Source organism: Amblyomma maculatum, chromosome 2 (genome assembly GCF_055883805.1).
Source record: "Amblyomma maculatum isolate TAMU_Amacu chromosome 2, ASM5588380v1, whole genome shotgun sequence".
NCBI lineage: Eukaryota > Metazoa > Arthropoda > Arachnida > Ixodida > Ixodidae > Amblyomma > Amblyomma maculatum.
Genome location: NC_139345.1, coordinates 96,295,939 through 96,312,440, shown reverse-complemented (window position 1 = coordinate 96,312,440; position 16,502 = coordinate 96,295,939). Strand labels below are relative to the sequence as shown.

Genomic DNA, 16,502 nt, shown 5'->3' with positions numbered 1-16,502 from the left:
CTAGATAGCCAGTGTTTTACGAGCACACCTGCACTGAACAGAACAAAATCTACAGAGGATTAGAGAAGCGCAATTAGAAGCTCAAGGTAATCACCAATTTGAGATCAGTCAGCTGTAGAATCTAGCTCTAGCCGATTTATGTAAGCGCTTTTCTTTTCCTTTCCCTTTATCCTTCTCTTTCCTTGCGTTCTCCTTGTGGCTGCGCAATGCAAAGCAAGTGAAAAAATATGCTCGTGCAAAACGCCCGCTCTATAGGTGGACGGGTGTGTGTGCGGGGAGGAGTGGGGGGTGGGGGGGGGGGGAGTGGCGCTGTTCCTGATGGGGTATCCTATACACTCTACTTAATCCGTCGGGCCGCAAAGAGGAGCATATTGTAAGTGAAAAAGCCATAGATACAGCACGTTATATTGACATCACACTCAGTGCTGGCGCAATTGAGAGACTGCTGGCCTTGGAACACGCCTGCACTCAAAAAGACGGAAAAGGAAAAGATATAAGCGCTAATCCAACTTATGTACACGCGTATCGCCCCCTCACGCCGATGCAAGTAACTTACGTACAGTTCATTTCTACACGTGTACTCCTCCACACAGAGTATGCACCACTGCTTATCGACATTTCACCAGCACGAAGAGGCGATGCTGCAAGCCGTGGTGGGCGATTGATGGTGTCGATATCACAGACTGAAAGCCGACTCGGCGCGCCACTTGGCTACGCGACCCGCTGCTGCTGTGGCTGCTGCGACCAGCACAGCGCCGAGGACTGCGACAGGTGCGTCAGCGCTTCGGCCGCCTCGATCTCCGTCCACCGCAAAGTACTGTGCAGCAGGAAGAAAAGTGTATGCTCGTAAGCCACTGCTGTCGTGTTAAGCTGACATCGCAGAGCCCAGCTCCCGCGTGCATATCGTTACCTGGGTGGTTCAGCAGGGCACTTTCTTTTCTTAGCCGCTGGTCTCTGACCTGAACGGAAAAAGAAAAAAAAAAAAAAACAGTCGGTAAAGGCTGCGGGAGGAGCTTTGTGAGAAAGGTAAAGATGCATAACAGGTTAAGGAAACGGTGAACCGATAGGTAATGTACATTTCTGACAAAGGAGTATGCGTAAACAAGTGATTTTTTTTTTTTTTTTTTCATCGATCTAGCGATCTGCTGTAAGCGCATGGCTATCGCAGCGGACGTATAGTACGATGCACAATCAACAATAGTGACATGTTCTTTTCAGTAGTTTCACACAGCCGCTGTGCTCTGGTGATGTTTTGTCACTTATGCATTCTACTAAAGAGAGAGAGAGAGAAAATAGGGAGGGCTGTTCGATGAAAGGCAGAGGACTAAGCCTGCTGGATTTGATCCTCCATCTCAAAGAAGATGTAGCACGAAAATGTTCTTGCGGTGATAATTTCGTGCATTTCAGGAAAATCTGCGCAGCCAAAATTAGTCTACAGCGTTCGTTCCTGTCTATAGAACCCCACCGTGGCGTGTTTTATAGTTCCGAGGTCGCAAGCACATAAAGAGTGATGACATGTCATGGCTCTACAGACTGTTTGTAGCAAGTGCACTTCTATGATTTTCAACCCTCAGCGTATGCACAACACTGTCATAAGTGCAGATTCCACATTACTGTACATGTTTGAACACCCCTCGCGTAAATTTTCTCGTGAGTGCCATGCGTGAGCCAGCGCAGCTGTATACCGATACTGCACGGACAGGCATCCTGTCTCTTGCTTTCTCCCTGCGCCTTTCATTCCAGTCTTTTTTCGGCCTGCTCTTCGGTTCCCCTCCCATAGCCACTTCATTTCCTCAAGCGCACAAGTGACGAGCACAACAGAAACGACGATGCGCGCACTGGCGCTGGTGCTCGTATTCGTATCGGCCTTCGTCCTTCCACTTCTTGTGCGTGCTTACGTAAATGAGTTTGCGCACCCAGGAGCTCAAATGTCCAATCTTGTAAACACGCGGATATACCAAGAGTCAAGTGTCAATTACAAACTATCAGCAAAGAGTCAACTTCTCACGACACACGTCCACCGAGAACTTATGCGGTTAGAGTACATTCCCTTTCCTTAAAATCAAATTTCATTTCAGGTATCGTCGTGCATAGCACGCACCTTCTCTAGCAGCCCTCTTGGGTTCAGCCGCCCTGGCTGTGGCTTGTTGCTGCTCTTCGCGCGGCCGCTTGGCGGTCGACGGCCGGGGTTGCTTGTTCGTCACCTGGCTGCTGCTGCCGCCGCCGCCGCTCGGAGATTCGCGCTCGTCCGCTCCGATGTAGCGCAGCAGCATGCTCGTCTTGTACTTCTTGAAGGCTGGAGGGGACGAGTCCGCCGAGTCGAACAGGCGCCGCTTGACGCTGCACTGCGGGGGCACTGGCGGAGACGCAGCCACTGAACCTGACAAGGGAAGTTCAAATTAGGAAGTGCGCCTCGCAGATGTAATATTCGCTATATACAAGGTGACATAGGGTTACAGAAATAAAAGAAGATATGGCAGATTTAATTTATGTCGTCTGCACCAGTTGTCATGTTTTTCTCCGGAAGATGAGCGCATGCAATAACTATACCAGTGCAGTAGGCTCACTGAATCACTGCAGGGGCCGCATTTTCAGGAAGGCGCAATGCAAACGGCGTCAGTATGCTGAGCGATGTCAGTGCATGTTAAAGACCACTAGTTATGATAAAAAATAATATTGAATCTTCCTTCAAGGTACGTGTTTCTCTCTGCCTCCCTTAGTTCCGTATTAGGCCACTCGGCCAAAACTGGCCGGGTTCCTCAGGTGTCGCCATATCGGCGACACCTCGATCACTCGATCAACCTATCGTCAACACGAGGCAGAGCTTCCAGCCTCAACCAACTTTCTGCCGCCAGTCTCCTTGTAGCTGGATTGCAACTACTGCCCGATCTTAAGGCGTAAGTCGCTTCCTAAAAAAAAAAAAGGCACATTCCCGTACTAGTGGATAAAGATTCCCTCTTCTACATTTCATTCCATTCTTCAGTCTTTCTTTTGCGGCACAGTTCAGGTGTCCATTGAGAGTGTGACAATGACCGCGCTTTAACTTCGCTCACGAAACCAATTTACAACAGTTTTGCAGAGGGTTCCCTTCCTTTCCTTGCAAAACTCGGGCCTTCCCAGGCAGTGTGCTTGCAGCAGTAGCAGTGCGCAGGCGACCACGGTATATAATTCGCATTGCACAACACTGTTGATTTCCACGCAGTGGCACATTTTCGACGAATAAGGACCCAGGAAACACAAGCCGACGGCCTGGAAAGGGCGCGCTATATTGGGTCTCTTAGTGTCGCGAATCATATCCTAAGAAGTATCACTTCGAAAGACCGCTCACTTATAACTGCGCATCCTTACCTTCGCATTTCCCATCAATTTTTCGTCCCCTTTGCAGCAGCTGCCATAACGCTAAAGGCTCCGACATAACGAAGAAAAACAGGACGGGACACTAGGAAGGAGCACACACACGAACGCTCGTGTGTGTGTGTGTGTGTGTGTGTGTGTGTGTGTGTGTGTGTGTGTGTGTGTGTGTGTGTGTGTGTGTGTGTGTGTGTGTGCGTGCGTGCGTGCGTGTGTGTGTGTGTGTGTGTGTGTGTGTGTGTGTGTGTGTGTGTGTGTGTGTGTGTGTGTGTGTGTGTGTGTGTGTGTGTGTGTGTGTGTGTGTGTGTGTGTGTGTGTGTGTGTGTGTGTGTGTGTGTGTGTGTGTGTGTGTGTGTGTGTGTGTGTGTGTGTGTGTGTGTGTGTGTGTGTGTGTGTGTGTGTGTGTGTGTGTGTTCCTAGGGTTTGCGTAAAGTTTTCTTCATTATGCAGATTCACCAACTGGCCCAACCAACAATGTACACTAATAAAGGCTGCTCCGCATGCATAACATCCGAGGTTGTCGATGTTGTGTGCGAAAAATCACTGGCATGGCTCTGGCAGTTGGCAGCTGCCAGGCGACATGGCTGCAGGTGCTGATTGGTCGGCAGGTTGTGTGACGTGACGAGAGGTCGGCTTCTCAGAAGTCGTTTCGGGCTTTTCCTTTGGGCGCTTGGTGGATGAGCGAGATACTCTACTTGTAGACTACGCACGCGGCACATCCGTACTATTTTGTTGAAACTGGGCCAGATACCTATGTCGGGTGATCATCCACATAATTGGGTGCCTTACGACTGCATGCTAATGAATATGTTTGAGATAATAAAGACACGAATTAAGGGATTAGTGATTTAGCAAGTAGCAAAATGCGCGCACGTGAACGAAAGTTGCAAAAGGACTCGCGGACGAAACCATTGAACCATTGAAGGCGGAGCCCCTGAAACGGTACTTTCTTCAATATTTTGGTGAAAAAATCCATAGATGTGGTTTTTGTGAGCATTAAGGCTAAATTAAAAAGTTTTGCGTGGAGCCGATAACTTACAAATATTTTTTAAAGAGAACCCCTGTCGACCGCTCGCAACCGATTAGGGCGACACGTTTCCCCCGCTCAAACCTCCCATATGACACGACACAGACTTCCCATGTGACGTCATCGGGGCCTGCTGGGTGCGCCTACTCATTGTACGCTCCCAAGCGACGAGGGCGGAACGAAGCGTGGTGATTGTATTAGACATGATTTGTAAATGCATTATTGCCAAGAATCTGGCTTTAATTTGTTTGCAGAAAAATGACGCTCCCCCTTCTTTAAATGAAGAAGGCACAGCACGTGAGGTCAGTAACAAGTATGGAGTATACACCTATCGTTAAACGGAAGTAATTATTCATTACCATCCTACCGAGCGCAGTCATACCTGTACGAAAGAAAGCCATACGGATTTCCATAAACTTAACAGTGGAAGAGGCATTCGTCATAGTCCGGGGTTCATACCCAGTTCCACGGCCATAAGGAGCAATCGCCTACTTATATAACTATAGTATGTAACGATTAGTATAACTATAGTTACACTTATCGCACGGCCTTGCACCTCATGGGCAGAATTGGCAGAATTAACTTGTCGTACCTTTGAGAGTATTTGCCACTGCTCCAAGATATTAAACGACAAAGCTTTGTTGGCTCAATATATCAGATGACAACTTTTCCGTTTTATTGCGAAAGCAATACTACTCGCACTTTCAAGCCTTCGCGTGACCTAGCCGCAGTTACGTCTTACCCACGTGACGCTGTGACGTCACACCCCACGTGACACACGGGCTGGCAGGAGCTGCCAACTTGGGTCTCTCGTTTCACATGGAACGGTTATGTCAGAATCAGCCTGCGAGGACCCTTGCATTCACGTTACCCCTATGGGCCACTAAAGCACGTTCATGCGGGTTGGTTAAAGCGGGGCTTTATATGTGGGCTGAGGAAGAAGAAAAAGAGAAGAAGAACGCTCGGTCACCCGCAGCTAATGCTTTCGCTCAATATTTGGTTCAGCAGCGTTGAACCCTTGCAATTTTTTTTGTTTATCCGCACAAGTGAACGCTTTGTGTGTATACATACGACGTTGAGGAGGAGGAGGAGGATGTGAAGGCGCCGGCTGCGGCTCGTCGGTGGGCCCCACTGTGGTTGAGTCGTCGTCCGAGTCTTCCTCGTCGTCATTCTCCGAAGGGCTGTCCGAGTCACACGAAGGTCGCGGCCGCTTTCCGCCGGGCCCCGGATCGGAGTCGGGGCAACGTGGTCGTTTCGCAGCCCCTCGCGGCGGCGTGGAGTTGGCCATGACGTGCAGGCCACTCTTCTTATGCAGTACGTTGGACGAGTAGCTGTGCTCGAACAGCTCGGCCAGCGGCTGGTTCTCACGTCTCGCACCTGCATCGCCCGCAGATGGGGTTAATGACGAGCATGTTGTTGGCGCTCTTTTCCGGTTTCGTTAATTTACAAGTCTACTTCATGGACTGTAATTTATGGATGTTCAGGTCCGTAGAATATACAAGTCCCGCATTTCTTTTTGTTTTGTTTTGTTTTCGGCCAACTAAGGCGGCGCGTAGCAATGCTTTCGGTGACAAACACGGAGGAACTGAAAAAAGAAACGCGAGAAGGAGGAGGAGGAAACAACCTTATTCAACGCATTACTAAGCGTCAAGAATGTCCTGGGCCATTCTTCATTTGGCTCTACACATAACGAGTACATGAAAAAGGAAGGAGCGCACGCGCATCGTACACAGAAAGCCCAAGCGAAAAGACACATACAAACAAAATTAAAAACATCTGCATAGTTCTTCCCACGCTGCGCATGTTCTTTGTTCTTTCGTGTGTGTTTATCATCTTGTTGCGCGTAGCTTTATTTAATGTGTCTATGCTCTCGACCCTGCTAGCCATTTCCTGCTGGTTATATAGCGTGACCTGTAGTGAATTCGAATAGCCTTCCCCACCTTGTACTCTTCTGTACAGTACGCTACTTCTCCATAAAGAGAGATGTGTTTAAAGAGCCGCTTGGGATCGGCTCGCTGACAAACCATCTCAGCAAGCACTCCCTGTTGTGGCGTATCTCCAACTTCATCTCTTTACATTTGCAGAAATGCTAGTTAAGCAATCTTCAAACGACATGCACAGCCAGCTACTATATCAACTATACAAGCGACGACGTGTTCTACATAGTGTACTATCGAGGACAAAAGTCTCTGGATCGCACGCCTGCCGATTTTGGACTAGAAGCACGAACTAAACGAATTGTGTCACCTTATTTCTCTAAGCGGAAATTAAGAAGAAGAAATGGGCTTGGGCAGGACATGTAGTGCGAAGAGAGGATAATCGATGGTCGCTTAGGGTAACAAACTGGATTCCAAGGGAAGGAAAGCGTAGCAGGGGGCGGCAGAAAGTTAGGTGGGCGGATGAGATTAAGAAGTTCGCAGGGGTCAAGTGGATGCAGCTAGCACAGAACCGGGTTAAGTGGAGAAATATGGGAGAGGCCTTCGCCCTGCAGTGGGTATAATCAGGCTGATGATGATGATGATGATTTCTCTAGCACACACGAAATAACTGAAGTCCAACTTTCACGTCGACAAGTATCGTCTGAGAGTACTGGCCGATACGAAAAGTATGCGCTTTGGCCGCAGTTTGCGTAGTCCGCGGACTTTTGTCCCCGATAGTACATATTGTGAAAGAAGGCTAGGTTGAGGTGGCAAGGTCGTGACGGCAAGGCCAGCGATGCCTTGTCTAGCGTTTTAATCCGATGACCAAAACCCAGGCGCGTGCCGGAGCCGGCGCCGCGGGACGATGATGATGGTATGTACAAATGAAAGAGGAATATCATGGCATGTACAAATTAAAGAACATCCACGGAAGGCTCACAATATAAATAGAGTATATTCTGCTGTATTGTTCAATGGCAAGCGGGGGCAGCTTAAGTTCACTGTATGCCGGACAGTTGTAATTGTTCCTCCAGCTCTGAGCGTTTCATTTGGTGGCTGTTCTGGATTTTGCTGGCAGCAAGCTAAACATTTGTTCCAATGGCAAGAAGTACAATTCTGATGATAACATTCGTTTGCTGCAGGAAACTTTGGAAAAATAATAACTGCATCCTTGCTTTGACACCCGTTGCCGTGATACACATTATTTGCCCTTTGGCTCTAATCTCACAAGAAGAAAACATTCAATATAGGGAACCTATAGAACTGTCTCAACATAACATACACGCACGCCCACCTGCACACGCGCGCGCGCACATGTTAGCCTGCTATGCCTCAATATACGCTTGCGAACATCCCTCTTACGTCTGTATCCATGCAGTGAAAGCAGTTACGCTCGGTACAGCGAAGCAGTTTTTGTGGGCGTCTCTTTTGCAACACAATTGGAGTTTAGCATACCTTGGGCTAAGCTGCCTCGCTCGTCCGCACAGGCGTCGTCGCGTTGCTCGCAGTCGCTGTCCCATATGCTGTCGTCCGAGCTTATGCTGAGCGGCTCGGTGTTGCCCGAGATGAAGTTGTTGTACTGGCGGATTCGGTCTCCCCAGTTCATGCCCGGAATGTACACCTGCACGTTGACGCATGAATCTCCCTTCACGTGTTTTGTTATGCGATGAAAAATATAATGATAAAAAGAATCATCAGTGTGCTAAAAGCGTCACATCGAGATAAAAAGTCGCGCGATCTTCCACTGGCGAGTACAGGCCCGTGGACTCTTGGACCAGTAGAAGATTATCCCGGCAGCATCTTTAATCTTCTTTGTTCTTTTTTTTTTTTTTTGCTAATAAAGTTGTTTACTTCTTTTCCCCGTAGTTCACATGACTGTAGTTCACATGACTATCCACCGGTAGTGCGCTCTTCTACAGTTAAATTCCGTTAGTGTCATATAGTTTCCGTTCATTCTAAAACAGCGCAAAAGAACAGGGACGAGAGAACGAAACGTACAACACGAGCGCTGTAGAGTGGGCTTATCGACTCATACGATGCAAGGTGGCGCCATTTCTGTTGAGTTTGGTGCCATGTATTGTACACACAGATAAAACATTTCAGCACTACTGCAACACTTCATTTTGCAGGCTTCGCGCCTTTGAGAGATGAAGTCTATTTGAGGTGTCCTGCGTACATTCTACCTTTGTGCCCTGTAATAAGTACAGGTGCGAGCGATAACAGCGATAACACAGAGACCACGGGATCGGGGGTGGAACAGCCTGTCCGCGCTACTCTGTTTTCACAAGCTACTCGGTCGGAGACATCAGTTTCGACTGAAAATTCGCAAAACAACGTGCTTAGCCCGCAAGGTGTATACCCTGGCAGAACAGGCTGTCTTGGCGAGAGAGTTGGCGCATGCGAGTCGTTTTATCAGGCACACTCTACCACAGCACGGCTTTGCGTTTCATTCTTAAGCGATAAATGGTTTCCACTCGAAAACAGTTATTCCTGCTTGACTGCGCTGTAAACTGGAAACTGTATTAGGCTTCTCTTCCTTCCTTTATTTATTTACTTTGGGGCGAACTGCGTCTTCTGTGAGAATGTCACAGCATCAATAAAGAAAAGATGAGTAGGATATCTGAGCTCGGCTCGCAACACGCTACAGTGGAAAATTTGTCGTCAAACTTTCCTTTCCTGCCAGTGCACCAACCGCATATATCGGTAGATCGCAATGCCACGGGACCTCTCTCCTCGCTGTTGCATTTCCCGTAGCGCGCTACGCTTCTACCTCGGTCTTTGCCAACGATGAACTGTGGCAAAACTCGAGGGCTCCATGTGTTTACCGTGTTCTTGAGCCTGCGACGCGCGTTGGCGAACCAGTTGGAGACCTGCTCGAGGGTCATGTGGGAGCCCATGGCCAGCGCCAGCTTCTCGGCCTTGCTCGGGTACGGCTTGTCCCGGTGGCGGATGAGCCACTTCTTGAGCGGCCGGGCCATGCTCTGCAGCACGTGGCGCTTCTTGCGGGGGCGCTCCTGCAGGCGGCACCTGCGCATGCGCATGTGACGTCACAATCTGATCACGTGGGTGCAGTTGCGTGTGCAATGCAAAAAGAAGATCACAGGGAAAGTTATCAACAGAGAAGCTGGAGAAAATGGGGATTCATAATACATGGCAAAGCTCACTGAAGCTGTCAGAATCTCTCAACTGGAAAGACTAAGTCAGACAGAGACAGGCAGAGCCATCCTAGACTGGTCGGACTCCAATCAGACAGAGGCCCACAGACGAAAACATCTATCCCACCCAACATAAGGGAACACATACTGGTACCACCCTTACCTCGAAACATGCACCCAGACTACAACAAAGAAAGCAGAGAACACAGAGCCAAAGCCATCACTAAAAGAACGAAAAGCAAAGCAGTCGATGAAGTTGCTTATGTAGACGCATCATGCGGACGACACGGAGCAGCTGTCTCGGCAGTAGTAAATGGAGAAGGTGCACCTAAAATTGCGGCCTCAACACGCACCCGTGACATTAGTACAGCTGAAGAGGTCGCAATAGCGCTCGCATGCACTGGTACACAGGCCAAAACTATAATCAGCGACAGCAAAACGGCTGTCTGGAATTTTGCAAAAGGACGGATCTCAGAGGAGGCCAAAAAGATTCTTCTCACAAATCCCATTACTAGAACCATATCCATCATATGGATACCAGCACACGAATCTGTCCATGGCAACGAAGCTGCGCACCTGCTGGCCCTAGATCTCTACCACCGGGCAGCGGTAGAACAGCCCGAATGCAAGGGAATTAAAGATTGCGCTATCACATACAATGAGATCACAGAATCTTACAAATTAGATCGAAAAGTATACCCTCCCCCATATCGGTCTCTCACTAACAATGAAGCACGCATCTGGAGGCGATTACAAGCCGATAACTACATCTGCCCTGTCTGGGTTTTCTTATCACAGACCGAGGAGGAAGAAGATTTTAAATGTAAAAATTGCGGACAAAAAGGCACGCTAGATCATATAATATGGCAATGCGCCGATTCCCCAGGCGCCGGCATTAACATTGATAGTAGAGATGCCTGGGAGGTTTGGCTGCGGAGCGGAGATCCCACCGTTCAGCGGCACGCGACCCGCCTGGTGGCTGAGTCCGTGAAGAGTGCTTGTAACCTCACCTGACCTCAGCCTGCGGGGCCCTCCTGACCCGCTCCCCGGCCTGCGTGCCGGGGGCGGGAGATGAAGGGCTCCTTTTCGGTGGAAATAAAGTTTTCATTCATTCATTCATTCACAGGGAAAGCTTGAGCACAAAGGACATATGTAGGAAGACCGCCCCTGCAAAATGTGTAAAATGAACCGTTGGAAGTGTCTTTACCCAATGTTGAAGGATGAATACATAGTTAACAATTGTGAAGCAACAAAGTAATATCCTAAAACAATGTATCAAGTAGTTTTGCTTTTCGAAATACTGCACCAAGATATCGCTTTGCTGTTTCCAAATCGTTATTTTTTTCGAGCTTCTTTTACTATTTCGCCTTCCAGTAGTCGAAAGGAACCACGACGTAAGCAACATACTGAATAAATCCGTTGACAGTTGCGCTCGTGCTTATTACCAGTGCAGCTAAGCGAGTGACGTCAGCGTACGTGCCGACCGACAGTGTAACACGGATGATCAGTCTTTACAAATGCCTCACGCGTTGCGTCTGCTACAAGTGTGCATCTAAAGTACGAACGTGCACTGCAACCAGTGGAAAGCAGCATAGCGGGATACAACGCTAACAAATAACTCTGTAGCCTATTATCGCTTTGATGCAGCGTCTGAAAATTTACGACGGCAAAATTACTCTGCACATTTTCTGCTGCTTCATTGTATATAGCTGTGTTCGCGTCGCTTTTCTGTTCCCTCCCACTGAACTCAGTCATTTTTGGCTCGTCGCACGTGGCGACGATATTGTGTTGCGCAATAAAGGAAAGCGTGTAACACGTCACGCACCAACCAGAAGTGTGGAGCACGAGTCTACGCCTCAAAAGCAGGGCAACAAAAAGAAAGAGACAAACATGCACGCAGGCTACGGAGCTATCAAGGCTCACAGCCATGTTACAAGCGCGTAGTCTCTTTTCTCCATGGGTGGGACGGGCCACACGGAGGACCCGGGTCGAGCCGCGGTTTCCGCTAGCGCGTTTCGAGTTACACCTCCCGCGGCGCGTGATTCGGCCGCGCGCGGCGAGACACCGCCACGGCGGCGGAGATGAAGACGACGACGGCATTCGCGATGGCACGTGAACTGGTTCACTCCTAATGGATTATAACGTGCCAAAAGCCACGTTGTGCACTAGTGAAAGGGAAGTAATTTTTTATGTCTGGAGCTCTTCCAGATGCAAGGAGGCATGAATGCAACACGGGTGTTTTTTTGTTTCCCCAACGTCGAAATGCGGCCTTCAAAGCTGTGAACTTGAGCTCGTCAAGTGCACAGCTTGGACAAGTTTGAGTGGCAACGTCTCCTCATATGCAGCCACAACGGACAACGATAAATGCAGGCAATGCATGTATGTGCCTGTTTGTGATATGCATAAAACGTCGGGTCGTTCACGATACGTGCATTTAGGAATGCATGGAAGCGAGTCATGCAGATTTTCGTTCATGAGCGAGAAATGTGCCGTCTAAACGGGAAAACTCAGTTCGTAGAGAAATCAGACTCTGCCTTTCTTTTTTGACCGAAAATGTTCAGGAACTGCATCGCACAAATAGGGTCATTCCCTCCAAATATTTAACACTGATCTACTCCTGCTATTCATTATTAAGTTTCAAAGGATGCGCTCGACTCGCGGCTACTTTTACTTGAATCTGTGTACTTCATCAAAATAACAAGAAAAATAAATAGCTGCAGAAGTGCTGTCATGCGCGGCTGCATTCAGCTTGTTCAGTTAATACCGCACATTTAAGGCGAAATTAAAAAAGCTGCTACATCGTGCGTGAAAATATCTGTGCGTGTAAATTTGGCACTAGTACGTGAACTTTAACGTGTTGCGCTTCAGCGTCCCTTGTATAGCCGACGTCGGCTATACGAGACAGCTGGTTCTAGTAAAGCTGATATGAGGGACTCTGTGGTGGAGGCTCCAGATGAACTTAAACCACATGGGCACCTTTAACGTGCACTGACACCGCACATCACACCAGCGTGTTTTACATTTCGGTTCCTTTGGTGTGCGCCTCCGAGGCTGAATTTGAACTCGCGATCTCGGGATCAGAAATCGAACGCTAACGCCACTGAGCCACAGGGGGAAGCTGTAAGTGTAAATCTACTGTTGCTCCACGCAACAAATGGTTCCCGTACCTGCAGTTAAAGTCCTAGATATATCCCTAGGTATACGGACGTTTCTGTAGGGACTTTGCAGCCAGGCGTGTGTGCCTTGCTTTTTGTTGTCGTTTCCTCACAAAATATTGGCACGTACCCGCAATAAAAGAGATCGCACATGACCAGGCGGTGACTGCCAGTTAGTAATTGGTAATTGGTTCACAGGAAGGGAAAGACGTAGTATATGTCACATTTCTGTCTGTGGACACCTGAACCGCGCCGTAAGGGAAGGGGTAAGGTGGGAGTTAAAGTGGAAAGAGAGAAAGAGGAGCCGTAGTGGAGGGCTACGGAGTAATTTAGACCACCTGGGGATCTTTAACGTGCGCTGACATTGCACAGCACACGGACGCCTCTTCGTTTCGCCTCGATCGAAACGCAGGTCCTCTCCCCTGATGGGGCTGGTACAGGTGGGTCACCGCCGCTTGCGGCGGGGGCTAGCCTGGCACCGAATTTTTATCTGTTGTAGGCCGTCATTGCACACGACACCGCTGGTGGTGGACGACGGCTGTTTTGTAGCGGCGCGCGTCTTTCTTTCCTTCTTCCTTTTCTTTCTTCTCTATATTCTCTTCTGTCTGCACGAGGCAGCGGAGGTGGCTCAGCTACAGAGCCAGTAGCAGGCCCGTGCATTTTCTTTTCCTTCTTCCTACAGCCACAACAACAACAACAGCCGCCGAGGTCGGGTTCGAACCCGGGAATTCCGGACAGTAGTCGGGCGGCTTACCCCTGTACCACCCCGGCGGGGCGCAGTCCCCTTTATATTTTAAAGGAATGCATGGAGAATAAAACAGAACATATAGTGAGAGGGAAAATATCTTCTTTTTGCCTACAAGGTATGCTCTTCGTTACTTAGCTACCTTGTGCCAACACTGACAAGGCTTATTATCAGTAGAATACGATTCTGTAAAAAAAAAAAAAAAAAAAGAAAGAGAAAAAAAGAGGGGGTCCGCAGGTAGACGAGAACGCCAGACTTTGAGCAAATGATCGCCTGCAGTGGAATTAATACAGCTCCCTTTTCCGAGCGGTGGGAAGCCGTGCTGGTCAGCTCGGACCCTAATATCCAACTACGGCCCGTTGAGCGGGCTAATGAAGTCGCCGCCAGCCATGGACTAGCGGCCGTTTAGTACGTCTCTCATTTAGACGTGCTTGAGTTACGAAATAAAGTTTTGCAATCCAATCCAATTGAGCATGTGTGCAGGAAAGCCCCCTTCCTCTTTTCTCACAGCTGCCGATGACTCTCCAATGAACATTTTTCCTCAAAGCATCATTCCGTCACGTATGAATGGAACGATGCTTCGCTTGCTGCCAGGGAATTATGGGTGCCTTGCACACGAGTGCCATGGGAAGACGTACCGGTATTAGGTAGCTGACAAACCGACGCTGTGACGCCTAGACATATTGATGAAGCCACACGACGTGACGCAAGAACACATATCCAGTGCACATCCACCAAACACGTTAAGTATATTTAGGACAATAGCCGCGAAGAGTCGCGCAACTGAGCCCTGCTTACAGCAGAGTCACCGTGATGATCGGAATTCACAGAACTGGCACACAGATTAGTGGCATAGTGGAGCAGACGAAGTAGTCATGTGCTGCAGCAACACCGGGCCCAGCATTTCAGTGCGCCATGCCAGGATATGCAGTATTTGACGCTCTGATGCCGTAGTTCTGCTATGACCAACGCGCCGCAGTGGAGGGCTCTATATTGATTTCAGCCTCCGATGTGTTGAATCTATGGTGACATCACTAAAATGCGTCGACCACAATCGGGATTCGGCGGCGCGACTTCGGAAGCAGCATCCTCATGCCAAAGGCCCGTCGCGAATTATGCAAAAAAGAAAAAAAAAATGGAGGGGAGGGGGGGGGTATACACATATGTCACAGGATGCAAACGGAATTCCTTGCCTCGTCGGCCTCATGCGAAGCGTCCTGCCAGACCTCGTTCGCACCACTTCCTCGATAGACGAGGCGCTGTCTTCTGTCCTGGACAGATACAGCTGGTAACGAGCCAAGTTGCTTGGCGTCAGCCGGGTGAACTCCTGAGGGGTCCCGCCGCCTTCCGCAGGTCCTGCCGTCAGCTCTTCGAAAAGCGAGGACGGCGATGAAGGATGGAAGTGCGGGGTACGCCTGTTATGCAGCTCGGAGGCATACCCTCCGGACGCCGCTGCCGGAGACCTCTCCCTCCGGGACACGTTGTCGGCCACTATGAAGCATCTGCCTGGTCCTGTACAAGCAACGGCCGACCACCAAGTGCCGCTATGACCGCTTTGACGGTGTGCGTTTCAGCACTCGCTACATTGCACCGTCCGTCGAAATGGCATCGTGCAACTGATGTGTTCAGGTCCACCTTTATTGGGCACCAATTCGAACTATGACGCAACTATGGAGTATTGTAAGATGCTGCTATGAAAATACTAGTCCAATCTTCTGACGTGCTGATAATTTTTTTTTAATGTGTGCTCTTTAAGACTTCCACAGGAAATGAGTTGAGAACGTTTTCGACTACAGCAAAAAAAAAAAAAAAAAAGCGATCCCTACCGAGAGGAGACCTGCAGATATATTATTTCAGTGGTATAGTATAATCTTACAATATGCTAACAATGCATTCATGTACAACTTCGTTTCAAAAATGCGATTGTCCATATTCATTGATACGTTGCCGAAGTGATGTCCCTTTGCCAGCTTCGTGAGGTGCTTTACCCTGCCAGCAGCCGTGCATACTTTCGTTATTAATGTTAAAAACTTAAAAGGAGAACTCTACGGTAAGCATTAAGTAAAACTGTGCGGTTTCATCATTGGCTTCAAGGGTTTAGTTGTAATTAATAGTTTTGCCATACGAGCCATCTTACTGAAAAGGGGGTTTTGTTCTCTCTCCCCTTACTTCCTCAAAAAGCGTCTTCCTTGCATCAAAACACTGCCAAGGATGACCGTTGCTGCCTTGAAAAGAATGATTGCAGCTGTCAAAATATTGGCACTGTGTTCAGGTTGGCATCTTCGTTTAGTTTTAGTTTGCGTCTCTTGGGCCGCGTCTCTTGGTGCTCGTGTTATGAATTACGCAAGCGCAATGAGTTAAAGAATGAGGACGCTTACCAGGTATTTGCTGAGGCCCCATCGTGGGTGAGCCAGGCCGGTACTTCAATCCTGCAAGCGGAGGCACAAAACATTAGAGGTTGGCAGGCGCTATGCCTGAAAAGCATGCCTAAAAAACGGTGAAAGTCTCGGAAAAACAATTTATAAAATCTGTTTTCATTAAGAGCTTTTATTCATGTTCATTAATTTTGGCTGTTAAATATGCCGGCCAAGATACTAGGCCAGTAGGCACGACCCTGCGGTTCAGAAGGATTACTGAACAAACTAACAAAAAAGAAAAAAAAAGACTGTAAGAATAAAGAAAGATTCGCACAAAGGAAAAGGCCATAATTTGTTATGAAATTATGACTTTATTAAAGACGTCAAATTTTAATGTGTTCATTGCCACAAAATCATGCAGCTCGCCAGTCTTGAGCGTAATCAAGCAATTATTGTTGATTTACACTCGCACCAAAAAAAAAAAAAAAAAAAAAAAAAGAGCGCACATTGTGCCAGCTATAGCTATTTACAACCAGTGCGCAATGTTCACTGCGCGTGACCATAAACAATATAGAACTCCTTTGTAAACAAGCACTATAGTTCAGAAAATCACCCCCAGACGGGACACTTAATCGCTGATTACGTGTGACAGTGCAGTGCAATAGCGTACTTGACGAAATAGTACAGTAAGCCATCCTGCTATGTGTTGGCTTACGGTTTCACTCCTGACCGATGGCTAGCTCAAGCTGCCACTAGCAGTTCTGTGCTAGATCTGACGCATATTCGAACGCGA

General features: G+C 48.5%; 1 protein-coding gene across 1 annotated transcript; it reads right to left on the bottom strand.

The window, feature by feature from the left end:
• Window positions 1-618: 618 nt before the first annotated feature.
• Window positions 619-15,752, bottom strand: LOC146199316 (uncharacterized). The gene is made up of 8 exons (XM_084592753.1): window positions 15,731-15,752; window positions 14,546-14,864; window positions 9,123-9,324; window positions 7,753-7,918; window positions 5,450-5,755; window positions 2,102-2,380; window positions 911-959; window positions 619-817 (listed from the first exon to the last, which is right to left on the bottom strand). The coding sequence occupies exons 1-8, from the start codon at window positions 15,750-15,752 to the stop codon at window positions 712-714; spliced, it is 1,449 nt and encodes a 482-aa protein (XP_084448879.1). The 3' UTR covers window positions 619-711.
• Between the last annotated feature and the right edge of the window lie 750 nt (window positions 15,753-16,502).

Excerpts from the sequence above, each read along its gene's own strand:
- LOC146199316 (XM_084592753.1), bottom strand. The coding sequence starts at position 15,752 with ATGGGGCCTCAGCAAATACCTG. Across the intron at positions 9,325-14,545 it reads CTTCGCATGAGGCCGACGAG|GTGCCGCCTGCAGGAGCGCC; the intron begins GCAAGGAATTCC and ends GCGCATGCGCAG. Across the intron at positions 7,919-9,122 it reads GTCGCAGGCTCAAGAACACG|GTGTACATTCCGGGCATGAA; the intron begins GTAAACACATGG and ends GTCAACGTGCAG.